General features: G+C 55.0%; 1 protein-coding gene across 1 annotated transcript; it reads right to left on the bottom strand.

The window, feature by feature from the left end:
* Positions 1 to 710: 710 nt before the first annotated feature.
* Positions 711 to 24455, bottom strand: LOC111149385 (actin-85C-like). The gene is made up of 8 exons (XM_022506403.1): positions 24342 to 24455; positions 20726 to 20854; positions 17580 to 17690; positions 13594 to 13678; positions 9982 to 10143; positions 8016 to 8204; positions 5771 to 5952; positions 711 to 854 (listed from the first exon to the last, which is right to left on the bottom strand). Exons 1-8 carry the CDS (start codon positions 24453 to 24455, stop codon positions 711 to 713), a joined length of 1116 nt encoding a protein of 371 aa, XP_022362111.1.
* Positions 24456 to 25312: the final 857 nt, after the last annotated feature.

Here is a 25312-nt window from a genome sequence, read left to right as displayed (position 1 = left end):
CTTTCATAAACCAATCTCACAGCCAGGCGCGTGAGGATTGAAGCCACCAAAGGACGCCAAGCCCCTTGCATCTTTGTGCCCCAACTGCCACCCTCCCGAACAAGAGCATCTGCCCTGTCCTTCCTGTGTGGGATGGCGTCTCCTGGTCCCTGAGGTGGTTTGGGGCCATGTGACTCATTCTGCCCAATTAACTGAGCAGATGTGCCCTGTGTCCCTGTCCGGCTGGAGCATTTCGTGGCCCATGGAAGGCCCACCAGGGCACTCTTATGCTCACCCACAGTAAATGACAATGTTCCAGACAGTGTCTGCTCTGCCGGCTGGATTCTGGAGTGAGGATGATGCCGGAGAGAGCCCTGCTGGCCGTCAAAGGACATGCAGCGTGAGGGGGAAACAGTCTTTGGGTTATGGCACTGAGCCTGGGGGATATTCCTTACTGTCACACACTTAGCTGTGCTGACCGGTCTCCAGGGTTCCACAGAAATCCCCTCCCCTTCACCACCCTGTGTTAGTGGAGTGAGTGCCCCAAGATGTTGCAAGCCTTGCCCAGACAGAGAGTGTCTGTCCTTTATTGACCACTTCTACGGAAGTCTGGCGAGGAAGGGCCCCCTCATGTTCAAGTTGGTTCTGAGCTCTGATCAATTCAACCAAGCTGGGGCTCAGCCTGGGCTTGGCATTGATGGGGCAAGTGATGGGATACACAAAGCCACAAATTAGAAGGTTCTCCTCCTGACGATAGAGGCACCAATGTCCTTGTACTCCTTGCTGGTGACCCACATGTCCTTGAAGGTGGACAGCGAGCACAGGATGGAGCCGCCCAGCCAGGCGCTGTGTATGGAAGAGGGGCAGCTGGACACCTGGAGAGGGCAGAGGACAAAGGGTTGGGGGAGAGCAAAGAGAAGGGGTGAGGGAGGGGTGGAAGGGTTGGGGGGAGAGAGGGGAAGAAGCCAGAATCAAAATACTACTCCAAATTTGGGACAAAAAATTGCAGCCCCTAAGCGAACCTAGTGGGTGGTTGTTTCTTCCCTCCCTGCAAATACAGGTTATTCCAACTTTTGAGGATGCTTGTTGGTCCCCACATGTCGGCCTGTGGTTTAAACTACAGGATAAAAGAGGCAAGAGCAGAAAGGACTCACCCTTGGCTCTTAGACTCACTCCAAATCACATGACACATCTTCAACTTATACAAAGTCTATGTGGAAGGCATACGTGTTTTGCAGAAAAATTAGAAAATACAGAGGAGCGCAACAAAACCCACAGGGAATCCAAGAACCTGGAAAGATCCCTGTTGCTTCATACTCAGGCTCAGCGAGGACTGACACCTTTGATTCTGGGAGAGCAGGGCTTCCAAACCAAGCCCAGAGCCCTCTGCACTGGGAGGAGCCACACATCACCACGCCCATCCCCAGGTGGGACCCCTGAGGCTCCAGGCTAAATCCACCTGCTCAAGGACAGACAGGTGCCATCCTCCTGCGTTCACAGACTTTCCTAAAGGCATGTAGACACCCCACGCTGGAACAGCCTTATTCTAAAACAGCAAGGCAAACGCCTGGCTGCAGAGTCAGTGGGGAAAAGGGATTTGGAGCAAGGACTTGGAAAGCCCAGGGTCTGGCTAGAGGTGGGATGATGGAGGACAAGGTATCAGGTTCGGTTACTCTCGCTCTGTCGCACCACAGGACCCTGCCTGGCTGGGAAGCATTTGTTGCTAGTGGTTAGGAAAAGAAATATTGCAGAAATTTTAAAGGAAAAAAAAAACAAGGAAGAGTCAGAAGGGGGGAAAAGAGCATGTTCAGTGTCAGGCATTGGGTAGAGGAGAGAGCCAGTCCCCGGCACCCAGAGTCCCCATCTGTCTTTGCTGCTACCAATAGGCTATCACCTGTAAGAGTCACCTACTCCATCTGTGTCTTCTCTGGACACGCAAAAGCAAACAAAGCCTGCCCAAAACTGTGGGTGGTTTATGCATTCGGAAGAACGCAACACAACCAACAGGAAAATGCCCAAAGGGTTGAGATAAGCAATAATATGCTTAAAAAGAGAGAGAGAGAGAGAGAGAAGAAAAAGAGGGAACAGCTGGGAAACATTTGCAGAACGAGTCACCTTCAGTAGTCATTACAGAAATAAACAAGAACAATGATTTGCTTTCCATCCATTCAGTTGGGATGAGTCTCTTAAAAACCGTGGCGTCATGCAAAACAGGGGGCAGAGACAGGGAGGACCAGGTGTCCAGTTAGGCAGGGAATAAGTCACGAGGTGAGGATGTCCGGGCGCAGAGTCAGTACCCCTGGGGTAGGGCTGCATGGTAGCAGGGGCAGCCATGCCTACAGGGATCCCAACGTTGACACAATGTAACAGCAAACACAAAAGACAGACTTTCAGCATCGCTGGGTCAACATGGCATTTGGGTCAAGTATCCTTCCATTTCCAAAACGGCAAAGTAAATAAATAAATAAAGAGCAGCCCACTGTCCCCATGCCAGGACGAGCAGACATGGGTGTGTCGCTGTGTGTCTTGTGCCGACCAGCCCAGAGCCTGGCTACTCCGTAGGTTCCAATAGGCTTTTGCTGTGCACACATTTCTGGCTCAGGAAATCCACATTTAGAAGTGGATCCTAAGGGAAAAGCCATTCGAAAGAAATAAGGGGAAATCATGACTGAGGTTTTATCCCAAGCACGTCGTTCGAGCAGGATCCCAGTTGTTGGGAGGTTTGATGACTTTCCAAGTTGGCTTCGTGGGAACCAGCTCTTCTCTGAAGGAGGATGAGCTCCTTTTAGGGACAGAGTTTTTCTCTCCTTCAGAGGGAGGGTTTCACGTGCTCTATCTCCCGTCCCTTCCAGGGAGAGTGCAGACGGGGGGAACGAGGCTGTGGCAGAGCTGAGTCTCATCCCAGTTAAGGGGACCAGGTGTACCTTCCAGCCTCATGCAGAGAGGTTTGGGGGCTACTGGGAGGGGTTCCTGAGGACTCAGAAGAGGGGTGGATGGAAGAGCTTGGTCCACAGCTCAGCCCAGCTGTGGGCGAGGGGGGGCAGTCAGATTCCCACAGCAGAGGGGGTCAGGTTGCTTTGCACAAAGGCAGGATGTGACTCTCCCTTTCCTTCTGTTCTGGGCTAAGCTGTACTTTACGTTTGCATTTAGTGAAGGCTCACTGTGGGCAACAGCCCCGAGTGCTCTCGAGAGCCAAGAGAAGGGCAGTGAACAGCACACGAAGGGTGCAGGACCTGCACAGGGAGGCCGTGGGGTGAACGGTTGAGATGTCGCCTGCAAAGGAGTAAGGGGGCTGCGGGCTTTGGGGGTGACGAGGCAGGCCTGCGGTAGGTTGCCAAGATCACGGACGTCTTTGCCACCTACGCTCAGGTGAGGCACACCGAAGACTCAGGAACTACTGGTGGGGCACACTGCTCTAACGGCAGCGCGTGCGGCAGCGAGCATTTCAGGAGAGGGGCTGCAGGTGTGGAGGAAGGAAGGTGGGTCGTGGTTTCCCCCGTGTTGTCTGCATCTTACGTTATCCACACAAAGGGGGCTGAGACCGTGCAAGGAAGACACCTTGCTCCTGTCCACTTGTTCCAGCTGGAGAGTCTGCTTTCCTCGGGGTTCCGGATTCTTGTCTGTCATTCCAGTGACTGCCTGCCCCAGGGGGAAGGAGGGACAGACGCCACCCAGAGCCAGGATGGCTGCTCCGGGCTTGCTCTCATGGTGCGTCCTGGTCCACCATGTCAGGCTGGGGCAGAGGGAGGAAGGAAGGGGATGCCAGAGGGCGGGTGGGGCTCTGGGCAGGTAGCAGAAGATACGCTGAGGGCTGAGCCAGAAAGTTCTCCTGGAGAGGGCCCTGCCTGCGAGCAGATCTGAAATCCCGGCTGGCAGGGATGGGAAGCTCAGGGAATGGGATTCAGTCCGTCCACACTTCCTGCCTCTGGACCCTGGGGGGAGGGTGTTGCAGAGTGACTTGTGGAGTCTGGGGAAATGGTGTCCACGGGTCTGGAGGGACAGAAGTTCCGACACAGCGGCTCAGCCCCTGCCCCCCGGGTTGCTGCGTGTCCGTACCTCCCCCTCCCAGGGAGGATGCAAAGAGGGGCCATGAGCACGGGCCACAGGGCACGAGGGGGCTGGCGCCTCCCTGCCAGGGGCTCCCACGAGCCTGCCGCAGAAGCACCCATGAAGGGCACGCATGTGGCTGGTCCCGGAGCCTGAGGCCCAGCTCTGAGATGAGCCACTGTGTGCAGCAGAGGCTGTGAGGTCAGAAGTGAGCAAAGAGCAAAGCTGGAGGACAGCTGGGGGGAGGGCGGCCCTTGGCCCAGGGTCGCTGACGGGGGAGAGGCCATTATTGAACCCACAGTGCATGGGCAACTCGGTCCCTCCAGCCCCGGCCAGCCAGGCTGGGCTTGTGCCGGAGCTGATTCGGTCCAGTTATGGGGACGGACGAGAAGGTGCGCTCTTCACTGTGCGAACGGGGCCAGAAATTCTAAACCGGGGACCCAGACTTTGCTTACATGTTCTCTGCCACGACCATGGGCTACTTCCCTAACGAGAGAGAAAAAAAAAAGCAGTTTTGGAAAATGGGGTTGGGAAGAAATCAATCTGAAAATCCTGCACGCTGTGGAATTCCATGCCCACGACAGTCCGGAGAAAGCACGGCAAGGGGACAGCGAGGGACCGGTGGATCCCAGCGCTGGGCTGGGGTGAACGCGTAGACATGGTCCTGGTCTCAGGGCACGGAGGGACTCTGGGTCATAGTGTCACTGTGGACACCTGCCGTCACACATCCCTCACACCTGCAGGGCGTATGAGCCCCAGAGGAGCCTTCCGCCGGCTGCGAACCCCAGCTGGCCGTGACGCAGGGATGTCGGCTCACCGGCTGTGACAAACTCACTCGGGTGAGACGTGTGTGGCCGCGGAGACTGTGCGTGCCACGGGCGGGGGTGGGAGGCTATATAGGAACTCCTTCTACTCCATTTACCTGGAAACCTAACACTTCCCTAAGAAATACAGGCTGTTAATTTAAAACGAAACACATAGATAACAATTTGACACGGGAGGGCAGGGCGGGAAGCCCGTGCAGGGGCAGAGCCGGGCAGGGTCCCTGCTTTCCTCCCGCAGGTGACCAGCTTTAAGGCAAGACTCTGGGCCTTTTGCGCCCGCCCTGACAGCTGGCCTGTGTCCGCACCGTCCCCTCCCCTCTCCTCCCCCTCGGCCGCCTGAGCTGGTCTTCCCGGTCTACGTCCCTCCCTGGGGTCTCCCTGGCCTTAGAGCCCCTCGCTGGAACATAGGCCCACCTTGCACCTGCAGCTGCCAGCCCGCGCCCCGCCCCCACGGTCAGCCCGGAGGCCGCCCAGCCACCCTTGCGCAGCATCTCAGATCTCAGCCCCCCCACCCCCTCTGGACCCCTCCTTCTGGAAGCAGAGCCCTGGGCCGCCCCAGGGGCCGCTCCCTCGGCCCGACAGAGCTGGCTCAGATATCCCCGCGTCTCCCCTGCGCCTTCAAGCATCTTCCCGGGGAGACCCACTCTGACCCCTCGCCCCTCCTCCCCTCGCTGCCCCCCACCCCGTGGCTGACAGCCTCTCCTAACACACTTATTTCCCAGCGTGTTGACTGGTCCTGCTTACGGCTCCCTCCCCCGACTGGAATGGAAGCCACGGATTCTCCTGACTTCGGTTCACTGATCCCTCCCTAAGCCCCCGCCCGCATGCCAGGCACACCAGGAACCCTGGGATTCTAGAAATATCTGTGGCCTGAACCCGGGAAGTCCCTGAAGGGAGGGTCGGTGGGGGGGGCACCGTACCTTCACGCTGATGGTGGGGGACACCAGGGTGGCTATTTCCCTCTGCAGCCGGAAGCACAGGCCGGGACAGCAGCCGGTGCCGCCAGACAGAACCATGTGGCCGAAGAGAATCTTCCAGAGGGCAGGGCTGCAGGAGCTGACACTCTGGAAGGCCTTCATGTGGATGCCCAGGCTGTTTCTCCCTGTAGTGACCGGGGTGGGGGGAGAGGCAGAGGCGTGGGGACCGGGCGCCCAGCCCGCAGCACCCTCGGGCTCGTTCCTCCGTGGCTCCAGGAAGGGGCAGACTGAGCTGGGGGGGGGGGTGCGGACACCAGCACCGTGACCCCAGGGCCCTTACGGATTTCAACAACATGGCACAACCCTGGGCCTCAACAGCCAACAGCTGAGTAACTAAGTATCAGTTCTCCGCTGTCCTCAGACATGATGTGTATCCGAATGTGACTGACGTTTATTACTTTTAATGCTATGCTATCGATTGCTTTAGGAATGGATGTCCTTGCTCAGGTGGCCTGAAGAATTATACTGATTCCTCCTTTTTTTTAAAAAAAAAAATTAACTTTTTATTGAGGTATAATTGGCACCAATATTGTATTAATTTCAGGCGTACAATGCAAGGACCTGATGTTTGTGTCTGTTGCGGAATGATGGCCACAATGTGTCGATTTAACACCCTTTCCAGAGTCATCATTAGTCCCTATACGTAAACACAGCTCTGATGGCAGCAGCCCTTAGAGACAGGGGCAGGGTGCCTAGATTTCCTCGTGTGGGATAGCGCCTACCTACTGTGCAGCTTCGGGGTGAAGTCTGCAACGGTGGGTCTTCTGGAATCATCCGGGACGTGGCAGGTCCAGCGAGCACGAGCTCAGGCTGCAAACACTCCACTCTTGTCAAGGTGTCAGCTGTGTCCCTGCTCACTGAGGTCGACCCAGACTTGGCGGGGTGGGGGGGATGTGAATTCACACCGTGGGGGAGGGACTCCCTTCAGTGTCGGTTGCATGGGTCCACTTAATGTTTTGGGGGCACGTGCCATGTTTGAAGCCTCTGTCCCCTGCATAGTCCAACGGGAAAAGCAGGGGTGCTTTTCACCTGCTCACCCACACTAGGTGTAAAAGTGATGTCCTTACAAGGCACGCATCCCAGGGAAGTGGCTTGGTCCTTTTATTCCCCCCGTCTCTTATAAATGTCAGCAATTATTAAAAAAATTGATTCCAAGAAATACTTGGTTTTCCGTGACAACCTGGAAATCTTCCCAGTCAATGTGGATTTTATAATCCATCACTTTCTTCCCGTCCTGTCCTGCCTGCCGGGGAGCTTAGCCAACTCAGCTCTCGTTTAAGATGTCCAGATCAGTGTGGCTGCTTCCCCAGTCTGGCCGTTGTAAACAAGGCTGCAGAGGAGGGGAAGCGCGCATGCACGAAGGACTACGACTCGGACATAAAAAGGAGAGAAATCTCGCTATTGGCAGCAACACGGATGCGGCTAGAAGGTGTTAGACGAAGTGAAATAAATCAGAGAAAGACACATATCCTGTGATTTCACATGAATGAGCAATTTAAGAAACAAAACAGATGAACAAAGGAAGGAAAAAAAAACAGAGAGACAAACCAAGAACAGACCCTTAACTGCAGAGAACTCGCTGATGGTCCGCAGAGGGGAGGTGAGCGGGGGATGGGGAAGTGGGAGATGGGGACGAAGGGGTGCGCCTGTCGTCGCGAGCACCAGGGGATGTCTAGCACCACCGAGTCAGCACATTGTACGCCTAAAACTAACACAACACGGCACGTTCACTATACCAGAATTAAAAAAAAATCCCTCCATCAGCCAAACGTTTGAAGTTCCTTCCAGATCTATGGTTTCAGCTCTCCTGATCTGTCTCCATTTGTATATTTCAAATTATTTTGTGAGCAGGAGGAGTATGACTAACACGTAACAGAAGACATGTGCAGTCCCGCATAGGACCCAGGGACACCTGACAACTATTCGGTGTTCTGCACTGGGTTTCCTCGTCTTGAACAGAAGGTGCCAGATGTGGGGGGACGGACGCCTCCAGCCCACGAGCAGGGGCAGCCGAAGTCACAGGTGCACACACACACTTAGTAAGTGATCGCGGAGGTCCCAGGACTTCTGAGAGGGGCTCCAACTTGTACTCGGAGCAATGGTCCCTCCTGGCTGCTGGGCTCCACCCCCCTTCCGGTGGCCCCGCGGTCCACGTCTGGGCTCACCCGGGTCCCTTCCTTCTGCTCACCCATGAGGTCTGCCTGGAAAAGCCCTTCGGGGCAGAGGAACTTCTCCGACCCCAGGGTGATCTCCTGGCCGTCGGGCAGCTGAAACTTCCGTGCGTAGGAAGGAGATCTGGCTTTCACTTTTTCCTTCTTGAAGTCCGAAGCCACGTAGCAGCATTTTTCTTTTATGTCCCGGATGTACTCCCAGTCACCTATGGGGGAGAGGCGAAGTGGGGACAGGAAAGGGCGTGACCGAGATGGTTCGCAGGAGCATTCTGACCCCCGGGAGCATCTTCCTGGAGACTCAGCTCCTCCGGGTGGGGACGCGGCGCCAGGATCACAGAACCCATTCCTGCGTCCATCTCAGATCCGAGCCCCTCTTGGTCTGTACCGTGTGCTGGGGCCCAGGCTTGTGAACGAGAGTGGTGGATCAGAGGGTCCTAAAGTGTGACACCAGCATTTGGGAAACGTCAGCATCGTACGTTGATTTCTACTGTGTACGGTGTGTGTTTTTAGGGGGTTGGAAAATCAACCCCAGTCTTGGTATCTGTTGAAGTACCGGCTGCTGTGGATGCGCCCGTGCCCACCTGCTGTGAAGGTTGGCTGCAAACAGCTCCCAGCTGCCCCCTCCTGTGGACAACCGCCCAAGCCGGCCAGGCCCCCTAACTCGGAAACATCTGGAAGGTCACACCCTCCCACCTTCTGGGTGGCTGACCATGGGTTTTAGAGCCTGCTATGTCTTTTGGTGTTATGTATGGTTTTCTATTTTGCTTACCGCTGCTTTTGAATTTGGATCGGAGCTCCCAGCACCTGCCTGCCTAGAAATCCCCCCGATTCTTCAGCCCACTGACATCCGACTTCGGCCCCCACCTCCTCCCCCTAAACCGCTCTGTCTGCGTCTGTCCTGCCTTCCTTCTTCCAGAATCCTGCCGCTCTCCTCAGTTCTTCTTCGGCCTCTTTCCCTCCAGAAGCTGGTGTTGCTGGCCACTCCCTTCTCTCTCCCTGGCTTCTGGGACCTTGCACTCTCCAGGCAGTTCCCTCCTCCTCACCTACTTTGGGCTTTGGTGAGACGAACCTAGGTTGAAATCCTGCCTCTGCCATTTACCAAGCTTGGCTTTATGCAAGTTCGCTCTCTTGTTAGCCTTCCCTTTCCTCATCTCTAAGATTGGGATTAATCTCCACCCCCAGGATTGCCACGCAGATGGGGTGAGACAATGCACATAAGACCTTGGTGAGTGTGAGCTGTCCACAAAGTGCCTTTGTCCTGGCTGATCCTTCTCACTTCCCCTTGCTTTCCTCTAACCGCTGCTGTTCTGAAGCGTTCCACACTTTGTGTGGCTTTGGACACAGACCTCTGGCCTGGGAAGACCAGGAAGTATAATGCAGGACTGCAGGCTTGTGGGGAATGGGTGTCACGCAAGTTATACATCTGGGTACGTAGCACAGGAAGTGGGTGAAAAGTGGAACAGACGCATCCTCATCTGGAGTCCTTGGGTTCATATCCCAGGTGATACACCTGCTAGTCTGTGATGTTGAAGTCGCCTACTTCTTCTAAGCCTCTTCCTCTTGCAGTGGAGACAACTAATCCCCCTCCTGGTGTCAGAGCATGAAGTTTGCTCAGCCAAGTGTTTTGCACAAAGTAAGTACTGTGTAAAGCTTAACCAGTCATCATCATCATTGGGTCACCATCAACATCATCGTCACCACCACCACCACCATCACCACCACCACCACCATCACTACCACCATTATCACCACCATCCTCACCCTCATGACCACCAATATCACCAGCATCACCATCACCACCATCACCAGCATCACCATCACCACCATCACCATCACAAGCACTAAATGGAGTTGTTTGTAAAACTTGAACCATGTTTAAGTAGCTTTAGCTTTGCAAGTTGAGGGCTACAGGTTAAGTAAGCCAAGCGGGTAATATTATACCCCAGGGACCGGTTCACCTGGCCAAGAAGAGCAATGTCCTACCTCTGCTCACCAGCGAGTGCCCACTGTCTGTCAATAGTTGCAAGAGGTACAATGTTAGGTCTTGGCCCGCTATGTCCATCTGGATGGTCGACTGATGCAGAGGACAGCCATCAATGATAGGCACAAAGTATGTCATTCCTTCTCCAGATTCAATAGTTGTTCCTAGACAAGAGAACACACCAGCATCATAACGCAGGGTTCATGACATCCCTTGCCGATTGTCAAGCCTGCAGGAAGAGAGGGTAAAGGGGAAATCATTGGAGGGAAAGCAAAGGGCCTAGGGAGAAAACTTTCTTCCGTAGGGCAGTGTGCAAGGATAAAGCTTATCCAGATCAGACCAGGGACCAACTGTTTCGGACAGAAAACCTGCAAATATTCTTGTTAAACTAGATATATAGACATCAGCAGCAGTTGCCAAAGGGTAAAAGAGGAAGAAGAATGTTCTGCTCTTAACAGCTTCTTCCCTAAGAAACTGGGTATCGATGCAGGTGCTGGGACTCTCTGGGTGGCACTTGGGTGTCAGAAGAGGCTGGGTGCAGTGGGAGAGGCATATGTTTCAGTCAGCAAAGTAAACTACATCTCTCTGTGCTAGTCCAAAAGTGATGCGGTCATGGAAACTCAGGCTTCACTTTGTGTGAAATGGTGATTCATGGCGCCACCCAGAGCGGATCAGGGGTCTGGCGGGTTGACCTCTTTCACGCGCTGGATCTGGTAACCAAGGATTTCACATTTAAAATGAAGCAAAAATGAGTCAAGAAGACCTCCTCATCTAGCTAAAGTAGGGAACAAAGAGTGGGTCCCCCCCATGCACACCTAAAACAGAAATATAGGAAACAATAGTTTTCAAGATACTGGGCACCAAACAACAAAGGATGGTCTCGACGGTCCCTGAGAGACAGCACATCACAAGGAGAGAACAGGCAGACCGAGATCCCTCTTAAACACAGACACAAAACTCCTAAAAAATTGTAGCAAATATACTCAAAGGATAACATGTCATGACCAAATTGGTTTTATCTCAGGACTGCAAGGTTGTTTTAATATTCAAAAATCAATTAATGTAATTCACCATGTAAAGAAATAAAAGGGAAAGTTCCACATGATCTTATCAGCAGAGGCAGAAAAAAATCATTTGACAAAATCCAACGTCCATTCATGATTTAAAAAGAAAAACACTCTCATCAAACTAGGAACACAGGGTAACTTCCTCAAACTGAAAAACCTACAGCTAACAATGCTCTCAGTCTTTCAGTGAGAATGAATGATTTCCCTCTGAGGTCAGGAACAAGACAAGGATGTCTGCTCCCACCGCTTTGGAAGTGGAGATTCTCGCCAGAGCAACAAGGCAAGAAAACACACACACGCGCGCGCGCGCACACACACACACACACACACACACACACACACAATAAAAGGCACCCAGTTTGGAAGTAAAGAAGTAAAATTACAGACGGCATGGTTGCCTAAGCAGAAAATCCTACCAGCACTAATAAATGAGTTTAGTCAGGGTGCCAGGATACAGTATCAGTATACAAAAGCCGATTGTACTTCTATATACTTGTGCTGAACAATTAGAAATTGAAATAAAGTTACCATTTATAATAGAATCAAATTTATGAAATACTTAGAACAAATCTGATGAATGATTTCTACAACTTTTACACTGTGACTGCAAATTACTGCCAAGAGAAATTAAGAACACTTAAGAGATATATCATATTTATTACTCAGGAGACACAATATTGTTAAGATGTCAGTTTCCCCCAGGCTGATCTATAAATTCAACGAAATTCTGATCAAAACCCAAAGACACTTCTTTGGTAGAAATTGACAAAATGATTCTGAAATTTATATTCAGGAACCTGGAATGGCCAAAATGTTATTTAAAAAAAAAAAAAGAGAGAGACAAAAGGTATAGCACTATTATCTTATTTTAAGACTTATTAAGCTGCAGTAATCAAGACAATGTGGTATCAACCTACAGGTAGACAAATCGATCAATGGGTCAGAACAGAGTATAGAACTAGACCCACATGTATATGGACAGCTGATTTTCCCAAAAATGCATGGAGATAATTCAGCGAAGAATGCAGGGTCTTTTCAACAAATAGTGTGGGAACAACTGGAATCTATGTGCACCAGAAAAACACTCGATTTGTACCATATTCCATATACACATCTGTATTCCACACTGGGAGAAATCATAGCAGAAAAGTTTTGGGTTCAGCGTGTGTTTCTTAGATATTATACCAAAAGCATAATCCACACACACACAGAAAAAGGGGTAAATCGGACTTCAGTGACATTAGAAACTTCTGCTCTTCAAAGCACATGCTGAAGAAAACAAAAAGCCAAGCCAGAGACCGGGGACAAGTCTTTGTAAAACATATACCTGTCAAGAGACGTGTACTGGGATTACACAAAGAATTCTCAAAACTCAAAGATGAACAGAACAGCTCAGGGGCCTCTGGGTCGTTCAGCGGGTTGAGCATCCAACTCTTGATTTCAGCTCAGGTCAGGATGTGGGGGTCCTGGGACTGAGCATCGGGCCCTGCACTCAGCACGGAGTCTGCTTGTCCCCTCCCCCGCCCACTTGTGCTCATTCTCTTTCTCTCAAATAAATAAGTAAATAAAATCCTAAAAAAAAAAAAGATGAAGAACTCAGTGAAAATTTGGCAAAACATTTGAACAGACACTTCGCCAAGGGAGACATGGGGTGGCCAATTAGCACCCAAAGGCACGCTCCCTGCCCCTGCTTGTCAGGGACCTACAGGTCAAAACCCCAGCAAGATGCCCTGTGCACCTGCGAGAAGGGCTACCACGAAGACTGGCCACGCCATGCTCACGAGGCTGGTGGAATGCAAGCCGAGTGTGCAGTCATGCTGGGAGCTAGCTTGGAGGAGTTTTTAAAAAGTTAAAATACTCCTACATTCTGACCCAATCATTTGGCTTCTAGGTATTTTTACCCCAGTGAAATGAAAGGGTATGTCCATGCAAAGACTTGTAGGCAAATATCCACAGCAGCGCTATTTATAATAACTCCCAACTGGAAAGAACCCAAATGTCCATCCGTAGGTAAATGAATCTGCAAAGTACAGGGCATTCACACAGTGGTATACTGCTTGGCGATACAAAAAAATGCACTATTGATATAAACAGCAGCACGAATGAATCTCCAAATAATTGTTTCAAGGGGGGAAAAGCCATAGACAAAAGAGAGCATACCCCACAGCGTTTATACAAAATTCCAGAGAATGCAAACTCGTGTGAGGGCAGATTGGAGCGGGGCAGTGCGGGGAGTGGGGGGAAACGTTTAGGAGCGTCAAATACTTTTGTTATCTTGACATTGCTGACGGCAGCACGAGTGTGTCCACACGTCGAAAGTTCTCACATTGCGTGCCTTAGTCACTCGGACTTTGTTGCACAAAGATGACACCTCGATAAAGCTGTTCGGGAACACCACGAGATGACTGGAAGCAAATGGCTTATCCAGGAGGGAGGGAGGGCCGTTGGGAGGAGGGCCACGCAGGGTGCGTCTTGTGGACCCTTCTCTTTATTTATTATTTGGCAGGGAGGAAGGGGACAGGCGTGGGCTTCAAGACGGCCACTCACCAGAGGTCTGGCCCGAGGCGTAGAGAGAAAGGACTCCTTGGTTGGCTAAGTGCAGGGCGGGCACGTTGAAGGTCTCAAACAGGATCTGCGGAGAAGGAACGGGAAGCAGTGGCAGTCAGGCCAGTGTACGGAAGAGCTGGTGGGTCTTCCCCTAGTTCTAGGACACACGGAGCCCATCTGCAGGGGCACCCGGCTCGCCCAGAGAGCCAGACACGGAGCAGGGTGCAGGCCAGCCTTCATCCCAGCTCTGCCGCAGGAGCTCTTGGTGCTGTTTCCCAGTCTGTAATGTGGGCTTGCATCCTTCCCAGGGACCCTACGGCGCAGACCTAACACTGTCACGGGACTGAGGGGCTTGCATCATCTTCTGGGCCACCATGTTATCGCGATGCGGACGATGCTGAACTCCCAGTGCCTCTGTGGACTCCACATTGCCCCCTCCACGCTTTTGTTCTTTCTGCTCTTAGAGGATAGGCAGATGTTACACGAATCCCAACACTTAGACATGGGATGATTTACTTGTTTTATGATACAAACCGCCAACTATCAGTTACTGTGTGTTACCTGTGCACCAGCCGCTTAGTCCACACACAGCTCGGTCAAGAACGCTGTCCTAGGTACTGACTGCACACAGGGCCGGGGGCGCGGGCGGGGAGACACATCCTTGCTTCGGCTGCCCAAGGCATCCCCCCGATGTATGGACATTGTCCATACACATGGGAGACCAGTGGACAAGAATGTTAGGGAGGAGGTGGCAGGGGTGGTAGGCAGGGCACTGCCTCCATGAAGCTGGCTGATGAGGGAATGATTCTCCCGCAAGATGAGGACACTGGGGTCTAGAAGACTTCAAAGTTCTTCTTCTTCTTCTTCTTCTTCTTCTTCTTCTTCTTCTTCTTCTTCTTCTTCTTGATTTGATTTATTTATTTGACACACACAGAGAGAGAGAGAGAGAGAGAGAGATCACAAGCAGGCAGAGAGGCAGGCAGAGAGAGAGGACGCTGAGCAGAGAGCCCGATGCAGGGCTTGATCCCAGGACCCTGAGATCATGACCTAAGCCAAAGGCAGAGGTTTAACCCACTTAGCCACCCAGGTGCCCCTCAAGATTCTTTTGATGGGGGACCAACACACAGTCCCTCGAACAACTGAACACAAGCTCTGTCAGGTACAGCTCCAAGCCTGTCAGGCGGGGCCACCAGAGGGTTGCGTGTCCGGATGGGGTGTCAGCCAGCTGGAGCTGTCAGGGCAATCTGATGGGACGGCCAGCAGGGTGCTTAGCTGGGTTTGGAGGGATCCCTGTGGATTGGCTCTTGGGCCTGGGGACTGTCCCCCATTATTCGGTACCCAGTTCTGGGGCAAGTAGGGCAGGTCTACCATGGCCCTGGAGGGGGACAGGACCAGCAGGGAAGGGGTTGGGGTGTGGGATGCTGAAGAAGTGAACCAGCTGCCCTCTAGCAAAGACCCCGAAATCCAGGAAAGACAGCATTTTAGACAATATCGCACGGAGCTGGTCCACCCCTGTGTGTGCGACTCGCTGCTGGGATCACTGAGCTTGTGTCTGGGGGTAGCTGTCTGTGCGGGCTTGGGGATTTACCCAAGAGAAGCAAAAACACGTGTTCATGCAGAGACTGATTCCTGCCTATTCACACCGGAATGAGGACGGAGGTCACAGAGCTTGGGAGGGTCTCCGGGGATCCTGCGGTCAGACTGAATGCTCGAGGGGCACGGAGCACGGTGACACACACTCCAGGGCATCAACTCATCTCTCTTCCGTGACCGTTATCATCCTTCTGATAAGGAAATTAAGACACCACGGGGAGGATTCCACCCAAGGTCGCACAGGCTGGGAGAGCCGCGGCCAGAATCCGGCTCCTCCCTGCACCCTGGGCTGCTCCCCTCACCAGCTTCTCCGCTGGGATGTGCCCCAGACATCCCGCTAATGCAGATTTACTCCCAGAGAAGCCCGCCCTGCCCTTCTCAGTCTGTTGCAGCTTCTGGGACGCTGCCTTCCATCGTCGTGCAAAAGTCCCACATTTCTAGATCTTTCTTTGCCCTGGGCTGTAGTCAGAGGCTCCCCTGCCCTGGGCGACCCACAGGGTTCCACCCACGGGGACCGCAGAAGGAGGTCTGAGGGAGTCAGGAGAGGGGATGTCCCTGCTCCCTCCCTGTGGCTCCTCCAAGGCTACAGCTCCCGGCAGAGGCCCTCTCGGGGCTCCGAACCAGTCGTGGCTCTGCCAGGTTTAGGGGACAATGGCTCCTCATTACTGGCCCAGAACTCTGCACAAGCTCCCGTCGCTGTGTTAAAACTTCTGCTCACCTTTGTACGTAATCTCTTCGATAAAGTCTCCCCAGAACGGCCCCATGTGAGGGTCCCTCTGCTTTCCTGCTGGGATCTTGATGTAATTAGGGGGTGAATTCAGAGAGATTGGGGGCAGAAAGGCAGGCAGGCAGTGGGCCCAGGAGAGGCGGGGAAGGGCCAGAGACAGGCTGGGTGGCCCATGCAGTATTTTGTATGAGGGTTAATTTCATGTGTCAATTTGACTGGGGCATGGGGATCCCAGACATGTGGTCAGTCGCCATTTTGAGGGCGTCTATGAGGGTGTTTGGGGGTAATATTAACATTTAGATGGACAGATTGCATAACACCAGTTACTCTTCCCAGGGTGGGTGGGCCTCATCCAATCAGTTGAAGATCAGATTAGACCAGAAGGCTCCAGCCTGCTGACTCACCGTGGACATCCTGGGGCTTGTCAGTCTCCATAACCACATGAACCAATCCCTTAGACCACGTCTCTTTCTATGTCTGTGTGTGTGCACGTGCGTGTGTGTGTGTCTGCGTGTGTGTGTGTGTCCCACCATTCTGATTCTCTGGAGAAACCTAAGAGAGTTCGGGATTCACACATCCCCTCCCGCAGGAGACAACCCTGCTTCTCTCTTGTTCCCCCAGCTCACTGGGTCACTGATGGGCACGTGGGGTTCTCAGACCAGATTCCTGCCGTTTCAAGGCCGTGGGCTTTGTGCCCCTGTCCATGTGGAGCCCAGCGGTGGCCCACTTCTGTGATCTCCCCATCCGCGTGCAGAGGAAGATTCCTTGGCCCCTTCCGGGCTTTGTTTTAAATGAGGCACAGCTCACACCTGCGCTCCGACTGCTGGTGCTCTGTTTCTGGGCCACGGAGCACGCCTCCTCCACGTGAGGTGGGAGCGTGGGCCCTGGCCTGCCCTTTGGGTTGCTGCTCACTGCAGGAGATGCCACTGGGCTCTAGGGGCTCTGGGCCAGGTGGTGGAAACTTGCTGTTTGCTTAATTAGTTCACGGATGTCCTCATTAGTTGTAACTGGAACCTGGACAGCCAGCAGCAGCCCCTGCAGCCCCCTCCCCACCTGGACCCCCCTCCAGCCCTAAGGAAGACTCTGCAGCCTATGGGGGGGACACCCTCCTTTTCCCACCTGTCTGTCCTTAACGACCTCTGAGAACCAGTTCAATCCAGTTCGTCCTGGTCAATCCATCCACGCTTACCACCAACCCCTTCCTGGAGATCGGGCCCCGGGGAAGATGGGAGCTCTCGAGTCAGGGTTGGACCTCCGAGCTGGCCCCCGCCACAGGGCAGGACCCAGGGTGAGGCTGCGAGGTCAGGCCTTGAGGTCAGATGCAGTGGGTCCCCCAGACTTCTGCCCTAGGGCCTCAGCCCTAACACTGTCGCTCCTAGACACTCCCGTGTCTCCATCTGTGCAGCAGGACTTGAACTGCCCTGCCACAGCCCAGCTCTTGGGTCTAACTGAGCAAGTCATATTAAACTCCTAGCCCACAGCTGCCCCTTGGTGCACTCTCCCATGGTGGCCGTCATGCTCACCGCTAAAGTCAAAGGGGGAAGATCTATCCCCTGTCTGCCTCTTGCTCAGCAGAGAGGTGACACCCCGAGGGCATCCTGAGGCTCAGGAGGAGGCCGGAGCCGCTGCCCTCCCCGGCCCTGCCGCCCAGCACCCAGCCCCTTGCCTGTGACATCTTCTCCTTGCTGGACATCGGGTTTGAGGGTGGCTCAGTCACCATCAGAGGATGCTGCTCGGGGGCAACGCAGAGCACCTGGTAGAAGGAGTGATGCCAGATCTGCGGCGAGAGAAGGTGACACGGCGTCTCGGTGAGCCCCGGCCCAGCTCCTGCAAGGGGGCAGATCCTGTTTACACCGCAAGTGGCTTCTGCAGTAGCAGATATAACTGTGGGGTTCGCTGTGGGGTTCACGGCAGGAAAGACAGCGCAGCTGTGGGCGGGACACAGATCCTCCGCTGTGTACCATCCTTGAGCGGGGAGGGGAGCAAACAGTGATGCTCGGACACGAGCCCCAAGAGAGGGCAGCATGGACCGTGGCGCCAGGTGTGTGCCAGACAAGCGACTTGACTTTACGAGCTGTTTCCTCATCTTTAAAATGGAAAATGTTCCCTTCCTCCTAGAGGATCACGAGGACATCACTGATCACCAAACAGGACATTTGTAGACAGCCTAGGACATTTGTTTTCTGTGGTTGCCATGACAAGTACCACAGCCCGAGCAGCTTAAACTATAGGAATCATTGTCTTCCAGCCCCGGAGGTGGGAAGTCAGCGAGGCCAGGTCCTCCGAGGCCTCTGTCCTTGTGTGTGGACAGCTGTCCTCTCCCTGCGTCCTCATGGGGTTGTCCTTCTGAGGGCATCTGTGTCCTATTGTCCTTTTCTTAGAAGGACCCCAGTCAGATCATATAAGGTCCCATCCTAGTGACCTCATTTTACTTTAATTGCATCTTTTAAGACCCCATCTCCAAATATGGTCACATTCTGAGGTGCTGGGGGTCAGGGCTCCAACGGAGGAAACTGGGGGACACGGTTCAGGCCATAGCACCCAGCAGAGTGCTTGACGCACAGTAGGTGTTCAAGAAGCAACAATTAGTTACTCTGGATGAAGGTCCTGCCTGCCTCTGGGGAGGGAGGCTCCATGAAGAATTGAAAACAGAAGTAAGGGACACCCTCCCTGGGGGAAGTTCCGATGGGGGAGCGTCTCAGGAAAGGGGGGCCTGGGGCCGGGCCACGGAAGCACAAACAAGATGGCGCCTGGCAAACAGCAAAAGCCAGAGGCGTGGGCTCGTGGCTGGACGTCCAGCTGCTGACGGACGGGAGCAGGGATGTGGCAGGATCAGATGGAGGAGGGGCACTCAGCACGCTGTGTAGGGGTGAACTGAGGGGTGAGGCAGGAGGAGGGGCCCCATGGGGAGGATTGTTGCAATGATCCTGGTATTTGGGCAAGAACCGAACCAAGGGCCGGTACCAGCTGAAGACGCGCTGGAAGTCCGTTCTATAGGGCTCAGTGATGGGACAGGGTGGGGAAGGAAGGGTGGAAGCCACAGCTCAGGTGGCCGGGGTCCCACGAGCTGGTGGGCTACACACTCCAGACCTGTCTACACTGCTTCAGTTTCTGCATCCCCTGCCACACACTCCTGGAGGGCCGCAGCCACGCCCACAGCCACCACCTCAGCTGCGCAGATAGGAAGAGCGTCTGGGAGGGACCCTCCCACAACCACCCTCCAAGACGGCCCCCAGGGACACACGCCTCCCGGCATCCAGCCTGGGGCAGACCTTGCCCATGCCGAACCAGGGCTGGCTCATGTCACCTAGAGAGTACGGCAGAAGCGAGGGCATGTGGCCTTCAGGGCTGCGGCATACAGCCGTTGAAGCCTTCATGTCAACCCACTCGATTGGTCCCTCTGTGGGAGGCCGACCACCAGGCCGTGAGGACATTCAAGCGGCCCTGCAGAGGTCCCCAAGAAGCACCACCTTGCCGGCTGCACGGGACGCGGCCTTGGTCACGTCTCCTCCAGCCCCGGTCGAGCCTTCAGATGGTGCGGTCCCACGCGACCCCTGACTGCTACCTCACGCGGGACCCCCAAGCCAGAACCACCCAACGGAGCTACTGCCAGATTCCTGACCCACAGCAACCATGAGAGGTACTAGGCGGCCATCAGTGTTTTAAGTCTCTGAGTTTCGGGATGGCTTGTTATGAAGCACAGAAAGTTAATCTCTCTTCCCAGGGAGCATGCGAGCTTCAACCATATACGGAGACCCGGATCAGAACCTTCAGATCCTGAGACAGAGTGGTCCAAATAGCCACACTCATTACATGCGTACTGTGCTGGACTAAGGCATTTTATTCTTACAGTAAAATGCACATCCCATAAAATTTATCGATCTACCATTTACGAAAGTGTACGCTTCAGCGGCATGAAGCACTTCACGTGGCCATGCGACCGTTGCCACCTCCCGTCTCCAGAAATTTTTTATTGTCCTCAACTAGAACTCTGTCCCCCTTAAGCCCTAACCCCCCATTCCCGCTCCCCCAGCCCTCAGCACCCACCATCCTGCTTTCTGTTTCTATGAATCTTCCAACTAAGGGTGGGATCACGCGGCGTTTGTCCTTTTTTTGTCTTATTTCATGGAGCGCCGTGTCGAGGTCCAGCCATGTTGTTGCTGGCGTTCAAACGTCCTTCCTTTTCAAGGCTGAGTGATAGTCCGCCGTACGTATCCAGTACATTTTGCTCACCCGTCCGTCTGCCAACGGGCACCTGGCTTGTTCCTGTGTCTTGGCTGTGGTAACACCTCACTGACCATGGGTATGAAGATGTCCTTTCCGTCCTTGTTTTCAGTCCTTTAACTTTTGGAAGAACCACCATACAGTGCCCCACAGAGGCTGCACCATTTTACATTCCCACCAGCCAGGCACAAGGTCCTGAGGCCGCCACTTGCCATTTTCTATTGTTGCTGCTTTTAAACGGCCGTCCTAGGTGTGGAGTGGAGTAGGGATTCCTTGTCCATCATTCCTTTAATCCTTACACGAGTGTGATGCACAAGGAAGAATTAGACCCCTTTCTTACAGATAAGGAAACACAGGGCCAGGGAGGAGGGTTACTTTTCCAAAATGACACAGATAGTAAGTCACGGAGACAGGATTCAGGCTCAGGGGTCTGACTCCACAACCCGTGTAGTCAGGAGCGTGATGTAGTGTCTGCGGGGACAGAGAGAGCCCCGGAGGCTGGGACACCTCCCTCCCCAGGTTCCAGGGCAGTAGAAATGCCACCGAATGTCCTAGAGCTCATCCCCCCGCCACAGAAGCTGAGCCCACCTTCTCCATGTCGTCCCAGTTAGTGATGGTCGCCCGGGCGACAGGATACTGCAGGTTAAGCTCCCCTCGCCTTTTCTGAGCCTCGTCTCCGATGAACCAGTCTTCCTCTTCCATCCCCACCAACAAATTCTGAAAGACACAGGCCAGGACAGATGGGCTGTCAAGAGTGGCTCCCCTCCACTCAGCTCCCCTGCACTGGTGCACGTGCGTAGGGCCTCAGAGCCCTGATGTCCCGCCGGGGGACCGTTCCAGGTCACAGCACTGGCTGCCGTGGCCTCAAGCCTGAACACAATTTCAAGATGCTGCTAAGAGGTTTTAGCAAATGATCTGCAAGGTAGGAGTGCCCCCAAGGACACTCGCCTTGTCTGCTTTGCGGTGTATCACCTAAGAGAGAGAGAGAGAGAGAGAGAGGGAGGCTGTGGAGGAAGGGAAGGGGTCGGGAGGGGCACCAGCTTCTACACGTGCTCTGGAAAATTGGCAGGGGGAGGGTCTACGGGTTCACTGACTTCGTGATTCTTGAGGAAGACGGACCAAGCGGCTTTCACGGCCGAGGAAACCACTTATTCTGTCCTCAGCAGGGGTGTGACCGTCGGGCCGTGTGTAACTCTGTGTTGACCAAGAAGCAAACACCAGCCCAGGATGGAAAGTGCGGATGGTAGCAGGGAACACGCCTGTGTGAGGGGAAACAGGAGGGGTGCCTGCTGGGCCTGGGGCAGGTCCGAGCCCGGGCTCAGGAGAGGGTGCGCGGTGTGTGTTCTAGAAGGCTGTGAGGGCTAGCACGGCCGCCAGGGACCCTAACCAGTCACTCCTGCAAGGAGGCCCACGTTCCGCAGAAAAGGATCTGTCGGGGCGTCCCTGCCGTGCTCAGGTGCTGGCAAAGAGCGTCCCGAAGGAAGCATGGCCTCGGCGTGGGGCTGCGGCCCTGCGGTGCTCTAAGGTGGGTTGGCTTTCAGGGAGGAGCCCATTTTGGAGGTCACCACAGCTCACGTGCACCCACCTCTCATGGTGCGGTTTCATCTTTTAGGCAGAAGGGTTTGGGCTGGGGGAGAAGCACTAGCCAGGAGACCCAGGCCTGCTCCGAGCTCTGTCTCCCCAGGCCTGCTCCGAGCTCCGTCTCCCCAGGCCTGCTCCGAGCTCTGTCTCCCCAGGCCTGCTCCGAGCTCCGTCTCCTCTCTGTTGGATGGCGACGACATCCTCCGTCCCGCGCTCCCCTCGATGGTGCTCTCGGGGAGCGACTCAAGGAGGCCACCGATGGGAATGCGTTTTGTAACAAGAAAGGACAGGCTGGCATGGAAGGCCATCCCTGCAGGCCTGCCTCGGACATTTTCTGGGCTCGCGGCGGCCTGAGGGCCTTCCTCTCCGTGGCCACGGGGCTCCCTCGAGGGGTCTCACATCTGGCCTGCCACCTCCTGCTGCCCAGGGGCTGGCCCTAAGGCCTGGGAGGGCAGCAGCTGAGGGGTTCACAGGACCCAAAGCCAGACAACCCCGGGCCCCAAGGTCCAGGTGGGTTGTTTTCTGCACTGGAAATCCACTGTGGTCACCCGTGTCTACCCTGGCGAGGAATCTGGCCTTTTCCCTGAGACTTTATGCCTTATCGTGTGCGTAACCTCTTTCATGTCTAATCCTGCCTCCCACTCCTCGCACAGTGAACGGGGAGCTTTTCCTCCCCCGGGGCTGTGGTGCGACAGCCAGCTTTCCTCCCGCAGAGCAAATGACCACACCCGCCAGGGCAAGAGGCGCCACGCCAAGGATTGCAAACAGAGGGACTGACTGTGCGGCTTTGGTGACACAATGCAGGGAGCCCGAACAAGCCAACGGGGGACACTGAGATGCCCGGAGACTAGGACCCCAGGATCGTAGGGCGGAGAACATGGAGTAGCAGGGAGAGCTCAGAGGAGGCCGGGCGGAGCTGGGGGAGAGGCAGGAAACCAGCGAGGAAGACCTGCCCCCTCCTCCCACCTCCCAGTCTGCCCCTGGTGCCCAGGTTGGCAGCATCGCTGGGGGTGGTTGATGGGGGGGACGTCCCAGCCTGAGAGTCGCAGAGCGGGACAGGGGTGGGCCCTATGGACGGGGGGCAAAACCCAGCTCTAATGGGTTGGAAGTTGTGTCGGCCTCCACCCTCTAGAACCTATGTGGAGGGGACTGTGTTTGGAAATAGGGTCCTTGCAGATGTGGTTAACTTAAGGATATTGAGAGGAGAACATCCTGGATGACTGGGGGGGATGGGGGCTAAAGCCAGTGATGAGTGTCCAGGTAAGAGTGTGGGGACAGGGGTCTGCGACAGAGATGGGAAGAGGAGGGACCGAGCAGAGGCTGGAGGGGCACCGCCACTAGCCCGTGGCGCTGGGAGCCCCCAGCAGCTGGAGGAGCTAGGAGACCCCTCCCCAGCGCGCTGGAGGGAGTGCGGCCCTGCCCACACCTGGTTGAGGACTTGCGGCCTCTAGAACCGGGACAGAGCAAGCTTCTGTGGTTGAAGCCAGCGGTCCCTGCAACTCTGGTACGGCTGTCCCAGGACACACACACTCGTCATGGTCCCCACCCTCAGCGCTGTCTCCACCGTGGCTCCCCACGACCCATGGGCCGGACGCCGTGCTAAGCACACCCACAGGCACCCCCTCACTTCAGAGGCGGCCCGACGTGGCATGCACGCTTGCATTTTGTGCAAGAGGAATCTGAGCTCTGGAGGCCATTTGCTCCAAGTCACCCGAGGGCTGAGGCCGGGGAGCGGCGAGTGCATGGGGGTCTCCCGGCCCCGCGGCCCCCACTCTTCAGTGCTGAGCTCGTCATCTTGAAGAAACAGCCCCGTCTGCCCACTAGCCAGGAGGCAGGCACCTGCCGTTACGCACTCAGAGAGGGGCAGGGATGCCGCTCCCGGCCCCCCAGCCGGTCGCATGTTGGAATGTCCGTCTTAACCCAAGCTGCCTGATTAGAAACGTTGCCACAAACTGCTCCTAGCGATGCAAGGCCCGGGCATGGGCCTTCTGGGCCCCGTGATGTTTGGGGTTCTCACGTGACCCCACCGCTCCCTCTCAGAATGGGCAAATTCCCCAAGGACGTGACTCCGCACCAGGGCCTCGAACTCGGCGGGTCCCACCTCTGTCACGTGCTTACACAGGGACATGGGCCAGTCACCTCTCAAGCTCCTGGCTCCTCTTTGGGGAGCAGGGACACCATGGACCTTCCTCATAGGACCGCCAGGCTCATGTCAACCCGAGGAGTTACGGTCCTCACGTGAGCTGAGGGCTCACAGCTGGTTTGGCTGGGGGACATGTGGGGAAGGGGCAAGGCCCCCAGAAGGGAGGCGGGAGATCACCTTGCAAAGGCCACGCAGGTGGGAGCTAGTCCCATGTGCCGCTCCGGGGAAGGCCCGGAGGACGAGCGCGGCATTTGGCCTGTAGATGTGATGGGTTAGTCTGCATGAGCTTTCTGGAAGAGTGACTTATCCTTAACATCTAGACACAAGAATCAGAATTTCTTAGACACCGAATTGCCATACAAGCCAGCAATCCCGCTCCTGGGGACCCACCAGGAGGAGCGCGTAGGGCCTCAGACAGACATGGGGACAGACACAGCCCCCCAGCAGCACTGGGCACCCCCCGAGGTCAAAGCCACTCACGTCGTGTCGAAGTTTCCCGAGGATGGTGGGGAACACGGCTCGGGGGGCCTCTGTGCCCGAGAAGCCCACCTTGCTGAAGCCTGAGCCGTAGTCACAGACGAGGGGCACGTTCATGGCGTCGTGCGCGACCCGGGCGGGGCTGTGGGAGACACAACACGGTCATTTGTGCCATTTACGAGGTGCTTGACCAAGGGGCAGGGGCTGGGCCAGGGTGGACACGGGTTCCGCCCTGATGGCACGGCAGGTGTCTCTCCAAACCTAGAGCGGGGCCCTGCCAGGGCCAAGCCACTGTCTGGGTGCTGAGGGCAGGTATCCACGATCGTGTGCGGGTGGCTGCCTGGGGAAGGTAGGGCTGGGGGCCAGCTCCCGGGCTACAGAACTCCCGCTGGGACTCGGCCTCTACTGGTTTCTGGTGCAGTCCATGACCTGCTTCGCGGGCGCCTTCTTTCCCATTCACTGAGCCAGAGGCTTTGGGCAGGGAGACCCCAAGAGGAGCCGGTGGCCCTGGTGGTCACTTCAGGCTCTCCTGTGGCACCCCTCCCCAGATCCCACCTCTCCCAGAGACATTGCTGGGCTCCTGGCCCCAAGATGAAACCTATCCCTCCCCTCCCTTTGCTTCCAGACATCTCCCTTACGTCTCTGCACTTCTGGAAAACAGGAGAAGGTATCGAGAAGAAAGTCACGGTCCCCCCAGCCCCAGCACCTGCATCTGCCCTGTTATGTTTTGATAATTAGTGCAGATCTATTATCTATTGGTTTTTTAAAAATTGATTACCCTTAGAATAAACGAATCCATTCTCTCTTTTGAATACAGCATTTTAACGAAACTTTTATCATCACAAATGTTTTTGTCCCTTTAAGGCGATTTTCATTACTTTTCGGGTAGAGAACGTCTGTATATACATTCATTGTGGAAAAAGAGCTCAGTGTGGGGGAGGAGAAAGCACTTCCCAGACCCTACAAATCGCCCA

The sequence above is a fragment of the Enhydra lutris genome, unplaced genomic scaffold (genome assembly GCF_002288905.1).
Source record: "Enhydra lutris kenyoni isolate GAN:26980312 unplaced genomic scaffold, ASM228890v2 scaffoldscaffold22, whole genome shotgun sequence".
Classification (NCBI taxonomy): Eukaryota; Metazoa; Chordata; class Mammalia; order Carnivora; family Mustelidae; genus Enhydra; species Enhydra lutris.
The sequence above is the reverse complement of the archived record's forward strand: the minus strand, read 5'-3'. Positions and strand labels throughout refer to the sequence as shown.